Raw genomic sequence first — 16,981 nt, 5'->3', positions numbered from 1 at the left:
ACGATACAAAAGCTATACATTGATTTCAAAGCATGTAATTTCACAAGTAATTTTCAGGTATAGAATGAAATAATAAATAAGGTAATATGAATGTATAATAGGTAACTTGATCGCTCTACTACATACGGTCTTAAACAAATTAGACGTTTTGATTTGATGAATCGTGAATACTGAAACTCGAGGCAAATTCCCTGAATAAAGCTGGAGCCTTTATAAGTCGGTTCACCCGCGTAAAGGCAACCTTGAAAAACTAATACAATTTAGCTCCGTTTGAAGCTCACCAACCGTTTTGGATTCCTTTGTGTTTAGATATGTGGGAAATAACTTTACCCTAGGTCGTCTAGATGAGCCTGTTATAATATTGAATAGAATTTAAAAAAGGGCCATGTGATTTCAAATTCTCTCACTTATTCACTCAGAAATCTTCATAATAATCTTACATTTTCACTATTGCAGTAGACACCTAATTACCATTCCTAGAGTGAATCTATACTAATATTATAAAGCTGAAGAGTTTGTTTTTTTGTTTACTTGAACGCGCTAATCTCAGGAACTACCAGTCCGATTTGAAAAATTATTTCAGTGTTAGATAGCCCATTTATCGAGGAAGGCTATAGGCTATATACCATCACGCTACGAGTAATAGGTGCAGAGCAAAATGAAAAATGTTGCGAAAACGGGTTTTCACGCGTACGAAGTCGCAGGCACAGCTAGTAATTTTATAAGGACAGGCGAGGCGATCCATTCAGAACTCAACATCTCAGCATTGGGTGAGATTAAGTCCAGTTTCAAGTAAAAAAAATTTTTATTAAGTCTATTTGAAAACACAAAACTGCTTTCAAAAATGGGTACTTACTCATATTTCGTAGCAATGTCTTAATGAAACATGTTCTTTTAAACATTTTCCTTAAGAAGTACATAGCAAGAACTCTTCTAGTGAAGACGAAAACAATAACAGACCGAGGGTTTCCCACAGGCACCCATTAAAACGGTATCCTTTCCAATAAATTAGGCAGATAAAGAACATATTGCGTACGTACCTATCCACATACGTTTGAGTCGGCCCCGAAAATTTTATTAAAAGGAAATCTACGTAACTCAAGTAAGATGCTTTGCGGGAATAATGAGAAGATTTCCGTCCCATGAAGTATTGGGGCTAAAGAGCTGGGATTTGGGGCATGTAAACTTCGATTTTATAGTCTTAAACGACACTTAATACCTATTTGCAAAAATAAAATGAATTTTATGAATGAACTAGCGGCCCGCGACTTCGTACGCGTGGATCTCGTTTTACCCCCTTTGGGCTGGAGTTTCGTAAAATCCTTTCTTTCTGCATGCCAAATTTCATCAGTAGGTACACCAGACTAATAAGTACAGTAAAATCTGATTATAAGAATAAGAATACTTTATTCAGCATAGAAAAATAAAATAAAAATACAGTACACGACGACGCTTAAGGTCCGTATTACTGGACGTCGTAAAAGCAGTCATTTTTACGTTATTTCTCAAGAAATCAACTAAACAACTCCAATTATGCATCGCTAAAAGCGGCCGACCGTTATAATCGACGTCGTACTAAAACGGATTCTACTGTACCTACTTTGTACTACTCCATTATAAGGTAATAAGATGCCTTTGTGTATAGCTTGATGCACCTTCGTCCGTAAATAAATTAAATAAAAATAAATAAATATTTTATTTTCCAATACCTTGGGGGAGGCCTTTGTCCGGCAGTGGATGTCTTTCGGCTGAAACGAACGTACATATCTTATTACAAAATATTACATTAAAACAGTGCATTTCTGTATCAATGCCAAATCTGTTAGCAGAACATTCACAAATTAGTGGCGATTCAGAGAAAGGAACCTCAAATTCAGGCTACACATAGCCCACATTGCAACGTTAGTATTTCTTAAAGCGCAGAGTAGGCTTTCGTGTGAACACCTGTCCGGCAAATCTCACACATTTCGGACACCGTCCGGAGAATTCAATTGCCGGTGAAAACCCCAAGTCCTTTAAATGACCGATATAATTAAGATCTGTAATCCACCATCGTATAAAATAGAGAATATTTTCTTATGAACCTAAGACAATAAAGTTAAATCTGGTTTTTACTAACTATGCAGCCATAATCAGCTTTGCATGCAAGTTTGAAATTATGAATTATTTATTACGTGAAGCAAAGTTTACTAATTCATATATGTTTTTGGATATTATGTTAACATTAATGTAAGATAGACCTCGTTTTTAAAAGAAAAAGATTGTAAGCACGGAGACTATCTAGTAGGTCTAGTTACTCACGCATCATCTTAATTTGAGTAAGTAAAGGATTTGAAGGCAGGCTCTTAGAACGTTGACTCTACAGTTTTTCTAAAAAACAAGTATTTGAGTATTTGAATACTTGTGTCAGGTTTTACAACATCATATTGCGATAACATATTTAGATTCTTAGTAAAAATAGGTTATCCAATTAAAAGTATGTTATACAAGTACTTAACTACTTAAGTATTCTGTTCCACGGCGAGGAATATTTAAACAGAGTAAATTACTCTCATACGAATTTCCTTTACATTTTGTTCAGAGCAAAATCTTGAGACGCTCATTCGTAATACATTTGCAAGGGAAACCAAGCGATTTTCTGGAATAATTTTACATTTATCAAATTAAGGGCTGCCCTGTCAGATTACGGTGTAATCCAGTAATTTCCGATAGGTGGGTGAAAAGCTTAACGGCTTATGTTATTTTTAGGGTCCCGTGAGGGATATAATTGTGGTCGTTCGGCAGAATGTTACTAATGACGGGACCCTAAGGTCCTTCCTTTCTGTGGTACTAAGGCTAACATGTAACTACTAGGTAATCCGGCTTCTCACAATTTCATTATATTTACATCTTATCCTTCTTAAATCACTCTATCTATTAATGAAAACCGCATTAAAATCCGTTGCGTAGTTGAAAAGATCAGTGTACAGACAGAGCGACTTTGTTTTAAACTATGTATAGATGACATCGGTGACTGTAATATAATTACTATTTTTGACAGGACCACTCCCAGTGGTTGTCTTGATGCTCCTCTACTATAGCTTAGAGTGAATAGCTAGGTATACTACATAATCTTGCGCCTACATTTCACCTTTAGGTACACCAAGAAGAAATATTGAGGCATTAATACGCAGACGTTCCAAGTAAAAAAGTGCCGAAATACAATTAGAAAAGTTTCAAGTAAAGAATCTGAGGTAAGACTTCCATGATATTAAAGTAGATACGGAATTCATAAGGTTGATCTTACTCGGTTTCTTATATAAAAAGAGGGAAAAGTTCCTAAACCTTAAGTATATTTACCGATGCCAATAAATCGTCTTCTTGACATTCTCAGAACGGTTTCTTGAACAATTATTATTAAAATGTGTCAAGATCTCCTGGTGGGATGCCAGATTGTTAATTCAATCACGTTTCTGTGACGTCATTATGTCTAGTTTTCGATATAGAATCATTTAAACACAATCTGACAAACATCTAGCTCATCATCATTGTTTTTACACTCTGATGGTATTGTAACATAAGAGGAAGAAACTAAGCAGCAAGAAAGATTTTCTTTTTAAATTTAAGATTATCACGATAAGTATACACATACGCCGTCATTTTGTCCTAAAATATGCAAAATGATAGGTAATTTTTGTTTGTAAAGTTAATAAAAGTAGTTTAGGTACAATAAGTATGGCGCTGTTAAACTATCAAGATGCAATTTGCAACACATTAAATTTTCTTTTTGTAGAGACGATGACACGTCAAACTTAACTTGGCAGCATCTTGTACAATCGAAATAGGTGAAGTTAAGTATGCAATAAAAAAAACTCACAAAACTCATTTGTTTTTGCAAATAGGCTTTTAAAAAGCACTTTTACACGTCCCTGTATTAACCCTACCACTGCTTCGGGACAATAAATGGGCCAGTGCTGAGAAGAAGCAGCGCAAGAAACTCAGTCACTAAGTAACAATAAAATTGTAGTCTAAGGTACTGTAGACTGTACCTACAACTCTAGGTTTACCAACCTACTACATTTTATCGGTATAACATTACCCCAAGTTTCAACCCGGAACGTTGTTTGTAAAGTTCAAGCGAGTACGTTTCGCCCACGCGATCCTAAGTTCGGAAAGTAACTCTCCTCAAAAATCAAACTATACAAAGTAAATGTAAAGTTGCGGAACAGTTTAAACTAGGGACGTGCACTGGGCCGGTTCCGTGGGTCTGTTTGTGTTGGGCAACCCGCATCCAAGGCTCTCGGATCTTCGAGGCTCGTTCAGGTAACTAGCTACAATGTTGCCTTATGTCAGGTTTTCCAGATTATTCTGTAGTCTATTGTGTATTTTTTTTCAAGTTTCAAATCGTCGGATGCAGGCCGCTACCAACCGTGCGATGTGGAAGTCATTGGGGGAGGCCTATGTTTAGCAGTGGACGTCCTGTGGCTGAAATGATGATGATGATGATGATGAAATCGTCGGAAACTAAGAATCAAGAAGTAGAAACTAAGCGCTGAACAGTTACTCCTAGTTTATAGATTCTTTTACATGAGGTAAAATGAATTGAAACATACCAAAATTTTAACAAGTAATAAAACTAGCGCGTTTGAGGATTAGATTAATTTTCAGCGTTTTCCAAAAAAGCAGCGACAGGGTCACCCGGGGCGAAAGCAACAATGAGGTTGAAGTAACTAATTGGTTTTATGCTTAATCTGATGGATTTTGAACAAACTGTCAACTGTTGAAGCAGCATTCATTGCTTTTTATGCTTAACTAGCTTTCCGCCCGCGGCTTCGCCCGCGTGGAATTTTGTCTGTCACAGAAAAACTTTATCGCGCGCGTCCCTGTTTCAAAAACCGGGATAAAAACTATCCTATGTTCTTTCCCGGGACTCAAACTATCTCTATGCCAAATTTCATCAAAATCGGTTGCGAGGTTTAAGCGGGAAAGCGTAACAGACAGACAGACAGACAGAGTTACTTTCGCATTTATAATATTAGTTGGGATACCAATTAGTCACTTTAACCTCATAGTTGCTTTCGCCCCGGGTGACTTTACATCATATTCAGTCACCTGTGGCTAAAAGTATCAATACTACAATAAACAAAACCCCAAAGGAGAATGCCACAGTACATAAAGGCAAGCAAATAGATATAAAAGTAGAAAATACAAGACCATAAAGGTTTACAAGTCGCTCGCTAGCTCCAAACCGAGCACAGACGCCGGTGCATGCAATTCTAAACCTCCTTATTCCTGTCTGCGACGCATCGAAGGTTATTCATATTTCCACACAAATACAATTTCAGCCCCGACATTAGATAGAATACGTTATTCGATGTGATGTACACAGGGTATTTGAATCACATGTGCATTTCTCTGTCGTGTGTACTTAATGTTAGGCAGCCAGAAGCCAACGTATGAAATTGGGTTTTGAGTTCGTATATTATGGGTGTGTGATCTTTTCACTAATGTTGGGACTTTTAATATGAAAGTAGGCTTTATTACATGTATAGGCGGAGCACACATAAGACTTACATACTATTTGCACGGGCTTGAAGTTTCTTTTATTAAAAAAGGCAAGATTTGATTGTGTATTTTTAAGTGCAAACAAAAAATCCCTTTCATATACCTCTAAAAACAATTCCTATATCGTTTTGCTGATAAGAGTCAGTGATTCATTAGCTACGATTTTAAATTTCAACAATTATTGTAAGTATTGCAACCTCAGATCATAGAGATTGCAACATTGTAAAAGTACAAGTTACGAGTAGTTTTAAAGTAGGTACTACTTGAAATGTAAAGTAGTACTTAACTAAACAATAATTGAACTTATCTACAAAGTGATAATAGAAATTAACACTGTTTAAATTAGCGCGCAAATTCCATCATCCATACAACATAATCTTTTTTTAACGCAATAAAATACCAAGATTTAAAAAATTCCAAGCCATGGGGAGTCCAACCCAGTGTTCCTATTTAACCATCCCATACAAAAACCACAAATAGGCCGCCCTTAAACATTATTCATGCTCCACAGCCATGGAACTAAGTAATTAATTAAATTAAATACCCCGCGGACCTGTTAAACTTCACTGTGGTCGTGAAAAGGTATTGTGCGGCGTATTTATTTTTACAACGTATTAACCCATTGTCATGTATTTAATTTACAACTACAAAATATTAACTTTGGGATATCAAATTTAGTAAACGTATAGTAAAACTGTGACGATGTGGTGAAAATTTAGGTCCGAGTTAAAATTAGGAAAAGCCTGCAACTCCTTTACATTAAATTCACAAACCTGAGCCTGAGACGATGGCCGTTGGGGCAGAAAAGTTCTCAAGTGGCTACCACGGGCTGGAAGACGTAGCGTGGGCAGGCCTCCTACTAGGTGGACCGACGATCTGGTAAAGGTCGCGGGAAGAGCCTGGATGCGGGCAGCGCAGGACCGTGCATTGTGGAAAACCTTGGAGGAGGCCTTTGTCCAGCAGTGGACGTCATTTGGCTGAAACGAACGAACGAACGATGACGTTCGTATTAGTTGGATATTAGATTCTGGTATATGTAATAAAAATAAACCAGGTAGACAAATATAAAAACAGAATCCGTAAAACATTTTGGTGCGGAAATACATTTCTAAAAATCGTTTGAATTGGTTCTGTATGAACATCTGTAAAGGTATTTTAACCTTCTCTTTCTATAGAAATGTTTGATGTCGACTGTACATTCGCAGCAATAAATACAGTAGCACACACAGCTAGGCACAGTCGACGACCCGCCAGTCCGTCATTAGAGTGGCGGGCTCAGCCGCGTCTGTAAAAAGTTTTGCTGCACGGAACGGAGACGAGCATGGAGTCGAAATGTGTATGAAAAATATTTACTTAGAAAGATCAAACGTGTACTATTCACTCACATAATATTTACTTACTTAGCATAGTGGAAAAAGTCCATACTTATTACTAAGTAAATATTCAGCCGACCCACTGTGGGGGTAAGGCCTATTCTCTGTAGTGGGCAGCATGTTTTATAAGCTTACGTTTGTTCTTTTACTTTTAAATCAACTTTATTTCCTTTAATATTTCAGTGAACTAAAAAGGCACATCCACACATGCCGCCGGGTTGGCCTCCTGCCGTGTTGCCGCCCTGCATGTGTGAATACGCCATAAGAAAGCACAACGCATTAACTTTGCAATCGGACTAAATAAAAAAAAACAAACTTTCCGTCGGCAAACTGAAACCTAGAGGTATTAACATGAACAAACCATAACCGAACTGTAACGAAATACGACTAAAAATCGTCCCAACCGGCTACACAATAAACACCTTCACATCTCCCACAAAAAAAACTAAAAACACCAAATCCACAGCTCTCCCTGTTCCCGAAACAAACGCTTCCATCCCCGCAGGTTCCCGCTGTCGAAACTTATTTGCATAAGTAAAACTGGGAAATGGACCGAAAAATGTGCGGGGCCCGATTCATTTGTAGACCACGGTTTCTGTAATCCTATTGTCATTTTCCCCTCGTTAATTCGATTGGTCATGTCGAAGTTTTTAACCATAATGTCATGCATATAATCGATGCATAATTTCTAGTCTCAACTAAGAAAATAAGTATGATGCAGTGTAAAAATTGTTGACATAAAAGTTTGTGAATATACAGAGTGAAATTTAAATCGTTGGCATCCTTTTACAATAAGACTACTCATAGTACGAGTGCATTCCCCAACCTACTCCATAATAAGAGTTTATAACACCAGCATACAACTCTGGTTATCAGTTCTGCGGTGCCTTTTGTTCACTATGCATAAGTAGTAGACAAACGCCAACAAAAAACCAAAACCCAAAAGTGAAAATTAAATAGCATTGGTATTTAATTAGAGGCTTATTAGACTATAAAATTTTAACCATGGCTGTAACTAAGTACCTACTCGTATAAGATCATCATAATAACTCTATGATAGGATTTTACTTTATTTTCAAAACAAGTTACCTACTCTTGATTTTCGCTACAAAGTTGAAGTGGCCGCAAACTTCCTTACTAGAGTTATTCTCTTTACAACTATTCTCTATGAAAACCCAGGGATTTCCATAAGCGAAAGATTTAAGTGAACCTCAAAAAAAGGACAACAGAATCTACAGAGTCGCGAAGAAATTCTTTTATTCATAAACTAGAGCTAAAGTTGAAGCTACAGTAACAGAAGTCAGTAATCTTAGCAATCAAGTTAGTAAGCCAAAAGCCATGGAAGAAAGAAGTTAACGCCATAGAGCTGTAGATTTTAAATAAATCAAAACAATTCTGACGGCCGATGGGGCAGAAAGGTTCTGGAATGGAGGCCGCGTACCGGAAAACGCAACGTGGGACGTCCACCTACAGGGTGGACCGACGACATCGTAACGCAGGGAAGCACTGGACGCAGGCCGCTACCAATCGATCAACATGGAAAGCATTGGGGGAGGCCTATGTTCAGCAGTGGACGTCCTATGGCTGAAATGATGATGATGATGATGATGAAAACAATTCTAAAGCTAATGTTCTCTAAAATACTTCATTCTATAGTTTACAATAGTGAAATATGATTTATTTTGAAAGTTGAGTTGACGTCATAGATTTATATTGCTATTCAAAATCTATGGGCATTATTACTATTTGGCATTCAGAAGCAAATTGGCTTTATACTCGTATTATTCTTCTTAAATGAAGAATCGGAATTTTATTAGCTAAGTAGTGCGTAGTTTCAGAAATTGATATTAACAGACAAACAAGCATATTTACGTCTGTAGAATGATAGCAAAAGTTTGTTTAGCTACCGATAAATCTATTTGTAATGCTAAGTGACTGTTCTCCTATCGAAAGCCACATTAACGACTGACAAACTCTACAATTTAGAACAGACAAGAAAGAGAGCTATTTTCTTATTAAATTTTCAGTGCCAATTTTATTTTTCAAAAGATTTTCTTATTCTTTTATAATCTAACTAACTCTGACTGTTAAATAAAGAAATTTTGTAAGTATTTAATATTGATAATTCTAAGGACCGTACCGTATCACGTTAAATCTAAGCCTTCTTTCCCCACCTGTATTGTATAAGAGAGCCGAATGAAGCCACAAAAAGACGATCAATCATCAATTGATTTAGAAACTGAAAACTGGGACGTCGTGATTGGACTGTGAACTCCTGGAGCTTTGTGCATGGATTTTATTTCTGAGGCCACGATTCTCCTACGAGCCGTAAATGCAAAAGTAGCTGTCAGTTTTACTTTTAGGTATTTTTTTGCGCTCTCTCCCAAACTATAAGCCTTTTTGTTCCATTATTTAGTTTTAACATGTCCAAGAAGCTCCACACTCCTCATTCACCACCAGTAACCAAGAATATCGCGAAATTTCAGTTGTTTAGTATATTATATTGAAAAAATGTAATATAAAAAGATATTTTATTTTTATATTAATAAGAACAACCTAATTGTATTCTGCCATTTACTTAGCTAGCTATCATGTCATATCATGTTATTTACGGAACAAAAAATCATGTAAATAAACCAGTCACAAAGTTCGTCGACATAGTTCGCATAATTTGGGGTTAGCTTTAATTGGTGTAATTTTCTAAAAATAGCAAAAGTTCCTCAAGGTTCCAAAGATTACTTACAAACATACAATTTGTACCGTTTTCATGAGACACAACCGTTTATTTCTGATACCTAGGTATGGTAGAGATCGCCTCGCACGCATGTCTTCTGGTATCCTACTAATACTATAAATGCGAAAGTTTGTGTGGATGTTTGTTACTCTTTCACGCAAAAACTACTGAACAGATTTGGTTGAAACTTTACAGTATTATTGTTTATAACCCAGAATAACATATAGGCTAAAATTTATGACGATCTGTGACAAACAAAACTTCACGCGGGTGAAACCACGGGCAAAAGCTAGTTTTGTATAATTTCCACAAGTCATCCTCTTAATGACATGCATTAGGTGCATTAAGATTAATACTGTGTCACGATGATTTACGTAAAGTAACGAACTGATAAAATAAATAATATGCTACATATTGTTATGATTTATTTATGATGCTGGTATCATAAATAAATCAAACAATTACACCGATATTTTTGATAAGAATGCCTGTATGTGGATAATTATCTCAGGAAAATAAAAACAATATACAAAATGAGAAATAAAGAAATACACAAGAGACGACTTTTGCACGAATTGCACGATATGCAATTTAGACGGTCTTATCGCTTTAAAGCGATATCTACCACACAACTTAGAAGAGGGAGTTGTTTAAAATAAGTAAGATTATGCCAAGACAATTTATATTGTTTTCTGATGATAGTCAGTCAACGTTTATTCGTGAACATCAATCGTGTCGAAAACTATCTCTCTCACTCTCATCCGGACATGTTTGACTTAACTGATTTTATTTAACTTGCAACCAACGACAGCAATAGAGTATCAATAAATAAATAGGTAAACCAATGTTACTCGTAACACGTGTATTGTACGAGTAAGAGACCGATAATTTCCTCTTCATAGGCTAGGCTAGGAACTCACGGCGCGATTTTCACCCGCGCTCGCGGCGGTTGAGGAATTGCGGTTTTCTTGTAATGTATACAGTTCTATAGAGAGTTAGCCCTATATTTCACCGGGACACCATGGCGGCGCAAACAGTCGCCGGCTACCAACAAAATGTATACAGCTCTATAGAGAGTTACTCACCTGGTATCCGTTTGGTTGCGCAAAGCTGTATACATTTTGTTGGTAGCGGCGACTGGTTGCGCCGCCATGGTGTCCCGGTGAAATATAGCCCTAAGAACTCGCATACAACCGCGCCCGCTGCGGGCGAAAACCGCGTCGTGAGTTGTGCATTAGTTTTTACATAAATATCTGCATTCTACAGAAGCTGCGGGCGCTGGTGAAAATCGCGCCATGAGTTCTTAGCCTTAGTCTTCATAGAGTCTTCACTTATCTTTATAAGTCAGTGGTGTATCATCAACAAATCACACCATGTTACATTGATCTATACGCCAAGGCTTGCCATTGATAACTTTTTGAACTTGGTACTGTACAGTACATAGATTCTAATGTTGATATTTGGTACTCACATAATTATAAGCAGACAAATTTTAACAACAAATTTTATCTAGAATTTAATTAGTTAATGTATCAATTACTTAATAGTAACATTAAGAAGTAAGTGCCATTCAATTTTATTATGACTACTCTTTGTTATTATTATGAACTTTAACGAGTTTACTTATCATTTCGTTAATTATAATCAGCGACGATTGAAGAGGTCACGCTTGGGCCAACTCTCATATAAATACTACAACTCGCCACAAATCTGTCAGTCACACCGCGAACCGTATAGACACAAACATGTTTTTGTTTCTATTGTTACTAGGCTTGGGCCTAAGCGCATTCCTCGTGTATTTACGAGGAAAGTACAATGAAATGTACTGGACAAAACGCGGAGTGAGATTCCACGGGAAAAACAAATTTATGGGCATCTTCTGGGACTTCATCACGCAAAATCGACCGCTGTTCCAGATTTGTCACGATCTTTACCTGCAATACCCAAAGGAGCGTGTTGTTGCCTTCGGATCTTTCTTCACGCCGTCGCTGTACATTAGGGACAAGAACAATGTACAGTTCATAATGCAATCCACCAGCTTCATAGACAGGGGAGTCGATTACAACGATGGAGACCAGCTCGCTGACAATGTTCTCTTCATGAGTGGCATCAGATGGAAGCTAATGAGACAGAAAATGACGCCACTCTTCACACCATCTAAGCTCAAGAATATGTATTACATTATGGACAAAAGTGCTCGTGACTTCGTCGAGTACTTAGAAAAGTATCCGGAGAAAAGGAAAGAAAACTCATTCGACACGTTGACGACCTTCTGCTGTGCTGCTATAGGTGGAGCTGTTTTCGGAATAGGATCAAAGTCAACGTTTGAGTCGCCCTTTTTAGAATGCACTAGAGGAGCATTTTATCCAACCTTCTGGAGTAATATTAAGTTTTCACTGGCGAATCTATCTCCAGGGCTTTTCAAGTTATTCAATCTCAAATTCTTCGGCGAATATGAGAATTTCTTCATTAGTGCAATGAAGCAGGTATTCAGACAGAGGGAACAGGAGGGCAACAAAAAGCACGACTTTGCTGACATTTGTCTGAGTATTCAGAAAAGTGGTGACATAAAACATGACGAATCTGGCTTCAAGATGGCACCAACCGATGAGTTGCTGGCAGCACAAGGATTTTTCTTCTTCACCGCTGGTGTGGAACCCGCGGCAACTGGCGTATTTGGAGCCCTAATTGAAATGGGAAGACATCCAGAAATTCAAAAGAAGGTGCAAGAAGAAATCGATAGCGTATTTGAAAAGTATCAAGATAATTTGACAGCCGATGCCGTAGGAGAAATGGAGTATCTTGAGAAAGTGTTGAGTGAATCTTTACGAGTTCATCCTCCTATTGGTTTCCTGACAAGGCGTTGTATTGAAGATACAGTTCTTCCAGAAGGGAATATCAGAATTGAGAAGGGAACACGAGTGTACACTCCTATTTATGAATTCCACCATGATCCTGAATACTTTAAGGATCCTGAAGTTTTCGATCCAGAGAGGTTTACAAATGAAGCGAAGCAAGAAATGGGAGTTACGTATCAGCCTTTTGGGTATGGTCATAGGGCGTGCATTGGAGCTAGATATGCGAAGCTCCAGGTGAAGAGTGGACTTGCACACATATTACGGAATTTCGATATCAAGACGATAATTCACGATGGCGGTATCAAATACGGAAAAGACCAACTTCAAGTGAGAATGAAGAACGTTGACGTGGAGTATATTCCTCGAAAAGTGAAATCGTCCTAAGCAGAAGTAATTTTAAAGATTTTTTATCTTATTGTATGAAGTGAACTGACTGAAGGTTGATTATTTTTACTTGTACAGTCACGGAATGAAAAGGTTCGTCAGTTTTCAAATTGATTCCTTCAACGAATCGCGAGCACATATTACCTTTTGAAACTATGTTACAGAATCATCTCGAGTTAGAGAAAATAATCTTTAACTGTTCGTCAGTAAAGTTCAAAATTATTCAGATCAAAGTTTTTTGATGATTTATCTTGTCAAGATGATTATTATGATTGATAAACTAAAACCTTCTTGTTGGTTCAACCTGCCATTATTATTTCTATTAAATAAAAAAAACTATTGTCAATTGGTCAATGTCATCATTGCATTGCACTGATGATGGGATAGAAAAATAAACAAGCAAAACCTTATTCGTTAGCAAACGTCATATTTATTTAAATGTTTGCAGCACTGTTTCTTGCACTGTTATGTTGGCAGGTTTGACTCTTACAGTACGTAGTGCAAGCGAAAACCGACACTAAGGTGACGAACCTTTTCATTCCGCGACTGTACATAACTTGGCTTAAGTATCAATGTGTAATTATTATATTATTCATTTTGAAATATAATACTTACTCATAGAATGTTTTTTTTTTCTTATTTCCTTTTAATATTTACCTACTCTTATAAAGTACACAATAAATAATATCTATGAACCATAAACATTTCCAGAATCAATGGAAGGTTAAGTTATCATGAAAAGTTATCGATTTGTTATTTATTTAGCCTAAAAACTTGTATGTATTACAAACAATACAATGTTGCAATGCTCTTACAGGGCACATGTTTCAGAGCTGGAATTTGATTAAAGGTTTACCCCTTAGGTACTAATAAAACTTACACGCTCGTTGAACAGTGTTTTAAAGTGACGTTTAGTATAGGAAATGTCATTTTAAAACAGTGTTCAACAACTGTGTAACTTTTTATTAGTTAGGGGGTTTTAATTTTTATGTACCAACATGATTCAATAAATAATTACAAGTAAGTATTACCATCATTGTATTTGCAAGCTATACATGCAAACTAGTAAGGAACATTAAGCATATTCGTCTAGGCATTTCTTTCAATGGCTTGAAACAATATCTCAGCCCGATTCACACACTTTTGAGTAAACATGTGTTTGAAACAGGATGTATTTGACATACAAATATTGACACTCGATACGAACACAGCTCTCTCAAATGGCACGCAAACTTAGTGGAAGAAGGTGCATTGGTTTAACTAGCGAATCTTGATTTTTTGTTGGTAAGTACTTTTCTATTTTTTAACTACAATTATTACCTATTTAAAAACAATGTTTATTTAGTGCAGTGTTCCCCTTTTTTAAAACTATGTTGTTTAAATGTTACGTGCGTTTGAAAACGTTAGAACACGAATTGATGATAATAATATGGCTCTTGGACTACAATACAAACTAATTAATGTACACACTTCTTACTTAGACCACCCGTATTCACAAACATTACTATGAGGTCTCACAGTGCGCGTGGATGCACAGGGTGACACACGAACCAATCACAAAGGTCTATTCAATGCTCTGCGTTCGATTCGCTGCTTCACTTAAGTAAGCATCGTTTGTGAATACGGGCGGTACTTCTTTTGATCTGCGTGTGCGTTCTTTCTATGTATTTTTTATTCTTTTAATGTGTGTTTTGTGTGCGTAATACACTAAGGTCTGGGTTCGATTCCCGGTGAACTGGGCGTGGGCACATAAAATGTTATAGTTCCATATTTCAAGACCGTTTTGTGTCAACACATAAATACCTTGCTGGTTTCCTGGTACTAAAACTGACTATAAAATTGGATGATTTACAGACGTTTCATTCTGAAAATGGATTTCAGTCATACGTATCTCCTGTGTTTATTCTTCTTAAACATTGAATGTAAGTATTATTACGTTATTTCTCTCTGATATCAAATCATTTAGGTATACTCATCATCACCATTTCAGCCACTATTGAACTTTGGTCTCCCCCAATGATTTCCACATCGCTCGGTTGGTAGCGGCCAGCATCCAGCGCCTTCATATTCCGCAAAATTATAGAAAAATCAACACAGTGACTAGATTAGCTTAGTTTCTTCATATTTTTTACATTCTTATCTATTAATTAAACCTCGCAAGAGACCACGGTTATACTTATGTAGATTGTTCTACTAAATTACAGATTTGAGTCCGTAACTTCACTTCATAAAATCATGTTAGAGTCACATGCTTTATAATTATCCAGTAGACACTACATTTTTAGGGTTCCGTACCTCAAAAGGAAAAAACGGAACCCTTATAGGATCACTTTGTTGTCCGTCCGTCCGTCTGTCAAGACCCTTTATCTCAAGAACGCGTGAACGTATCAAGCTGAAATTCACATGAAATACTCAGGTCTATTGTCCCTTTAAGCTGTGAAAATATCAAACTTCTAAGTCAAGCCAATCAAAAGATACAGCCGATTATGTCGATATTTTCAACAAATTTTCGACACTCGCAAAGGAATCAAAACCTACAGGATACTTCCCGTAATTTCAGAATCTTGAAATTTGGCATAAAGCATTGTCATATAATGCAAATATAGGAAAAATTGCGAAAATTACATTTTTTTAGTTATATAATATAATAAAAATATTTTAATAAAATGAAACTTACTACCTTATTTCTCACGAACGAATAAAGGTATCAAATTGAAATTTATACCAAATACCTAGATCTATTGTCCCTTTAAGAAGTAAAAAAATCAAACTTCTAAGTTAACGCGATCAAAAGATACAGCAGTTTATACCGACACCTTAGACGAATTTCCGTCACACGCTAGGGAATCAAAACCTACAAGGTACTTCCTGTGAACTCATAATCTTGAAATTCGGCACGAAGCAACGTTATATGTATAGTACAGATAAAGGAAAAATTGCGAAAATGATAAATTTGAAGTTATATAAAATTTAAAATATTATTTTTGCTTACATGACATAAAATATTTTTTTAATAATTGTAAACTTACTACCTACCCTTTTTCACATGAACGCGTAGAGATATTAAAGTTGAAATTCATATCAAACACTTCTTAAATCTAATTGCCTCTAAACTGTGAGAAATTCTAAATCAACGCAAAAATTCAAAACGCTGAGGTAGGTACCTACCTATAATGCAAATATAGGAAAAATAAATAAATAAAAAATAATCATACCGCATATTTTGAAATTCGCCACTACTCGCAACGGAATCAAGTAAGTAATTTGATTTAATACGTCATAAATTGTAAACCGCTACGTTTGTACGGCGGAACCCTCGGTGTGCGAGCCCGACTCGCACTTGGCCGGTTTTTTATCGCACTAGAGCATTAGATAATGAATAATTAATGGTGCTATTATCCCTTTTTAAAATATCTATAAAAGAAAATGTTAGGGTAAATTATAAATCCTTAATTACATACAATTACTTTTTAATTTCTTGTCATGAATATATTTATTGCAAATATGGTGTTAAAAAATAAATGACATTTGTATCCATATTAAGCACGGCTAGATGGGGACGTGTTTGCCCACGGGTTTCAGTATTAATTTGCACGTAATCTGCAGTATCTGTAATCTGTAAGGGACGGGTGTAAAAGTCGCCCACCATCAGATTTTATCATGCTTAAAGGTCGTAATAATATCAAATGGAAACCACCGGGCATTACTGTTAATACGACATTGACGCCCGTATTCACAAACATTACTATGAAGTCTCACAGTGAACGTGGGCGCACAGGGTGACACACGAACCAATCACAACACTTAAGCAAATATCGTTTGTGATTACGGGCGTTAATTAATCAAAAGTGCAACTTCTGGCCGTAAAGATTGTAATAATCGAATTTAAGTTTTCATAATAAACTGATATAGTCACCTAACGTGCCTTCCAAAGCACGGAATCATATTTCTTTTTTAACCGACTCCAGAAAAGAAGCCTAAAATGACCTTACCACCTGAGAACAAATTCATTTTCATCCCTTCTTCTACCTTCAAGTTGAGCGAGCCTCACTCTCTTAGCACTATATAGACGTCTCTGATCTCCGGAC

At 36.5% G+C, this 16,981-nt stretch overlaps 1 protein-coding gene across 1 annotated transcript; it reads left to right on the top strand.

The window, feature by feature from the left end:
- The first annotated feature begins 11,352 nt into the window (after positions 1–11,352).
- LOC135085269 (cytochrome P450 6B5-like) lies at positions 11,353–13,516 on the top strand. Its single transcript, XM_063980020.1, has one exon. It carries the CDS (start codon positions 11,397–11,399, stop codon positions 12,891–12,893), a length of 1,497 nt encoding a protein of 498 aa, XP_063836090.1. The 5' UTR covers positions 11,353–11,396; the 3' UTR covers positions 12,894–13,516.
- Positions 13,517–16,981: the final 3,465 nt, after the last annotated feature.

This window comes from Ostrinia nubilalis, chromosome 2 (genome assembly GCF_963855985.1).
Source record: "Ostrinia nubilalis chromosome 2, ilOstNubi1.1, whole genome shotgun sequence".
Taxonomy (NCBI): Eukaryota; Metazoa; Arthropoda; class Insecta; order Lepidoptera; family Crambidae; genus Ostrinia; species Ostrinia nubilalis.
The sequence above is the reverse complement of the archived record's forward strand: the minus strand, read 5'-3'. Positions and strand labels throughout refer to the sequence as shown.

Coding starts and splice junctions, on each gene's coding strand:
- LOC135085269 (XM_063980020.1), top strand. CDS start 11,397: ATGTTTTTGTTTCTATTGTTACTAGGCTTGGGCCTAAGCGCATTCCTC.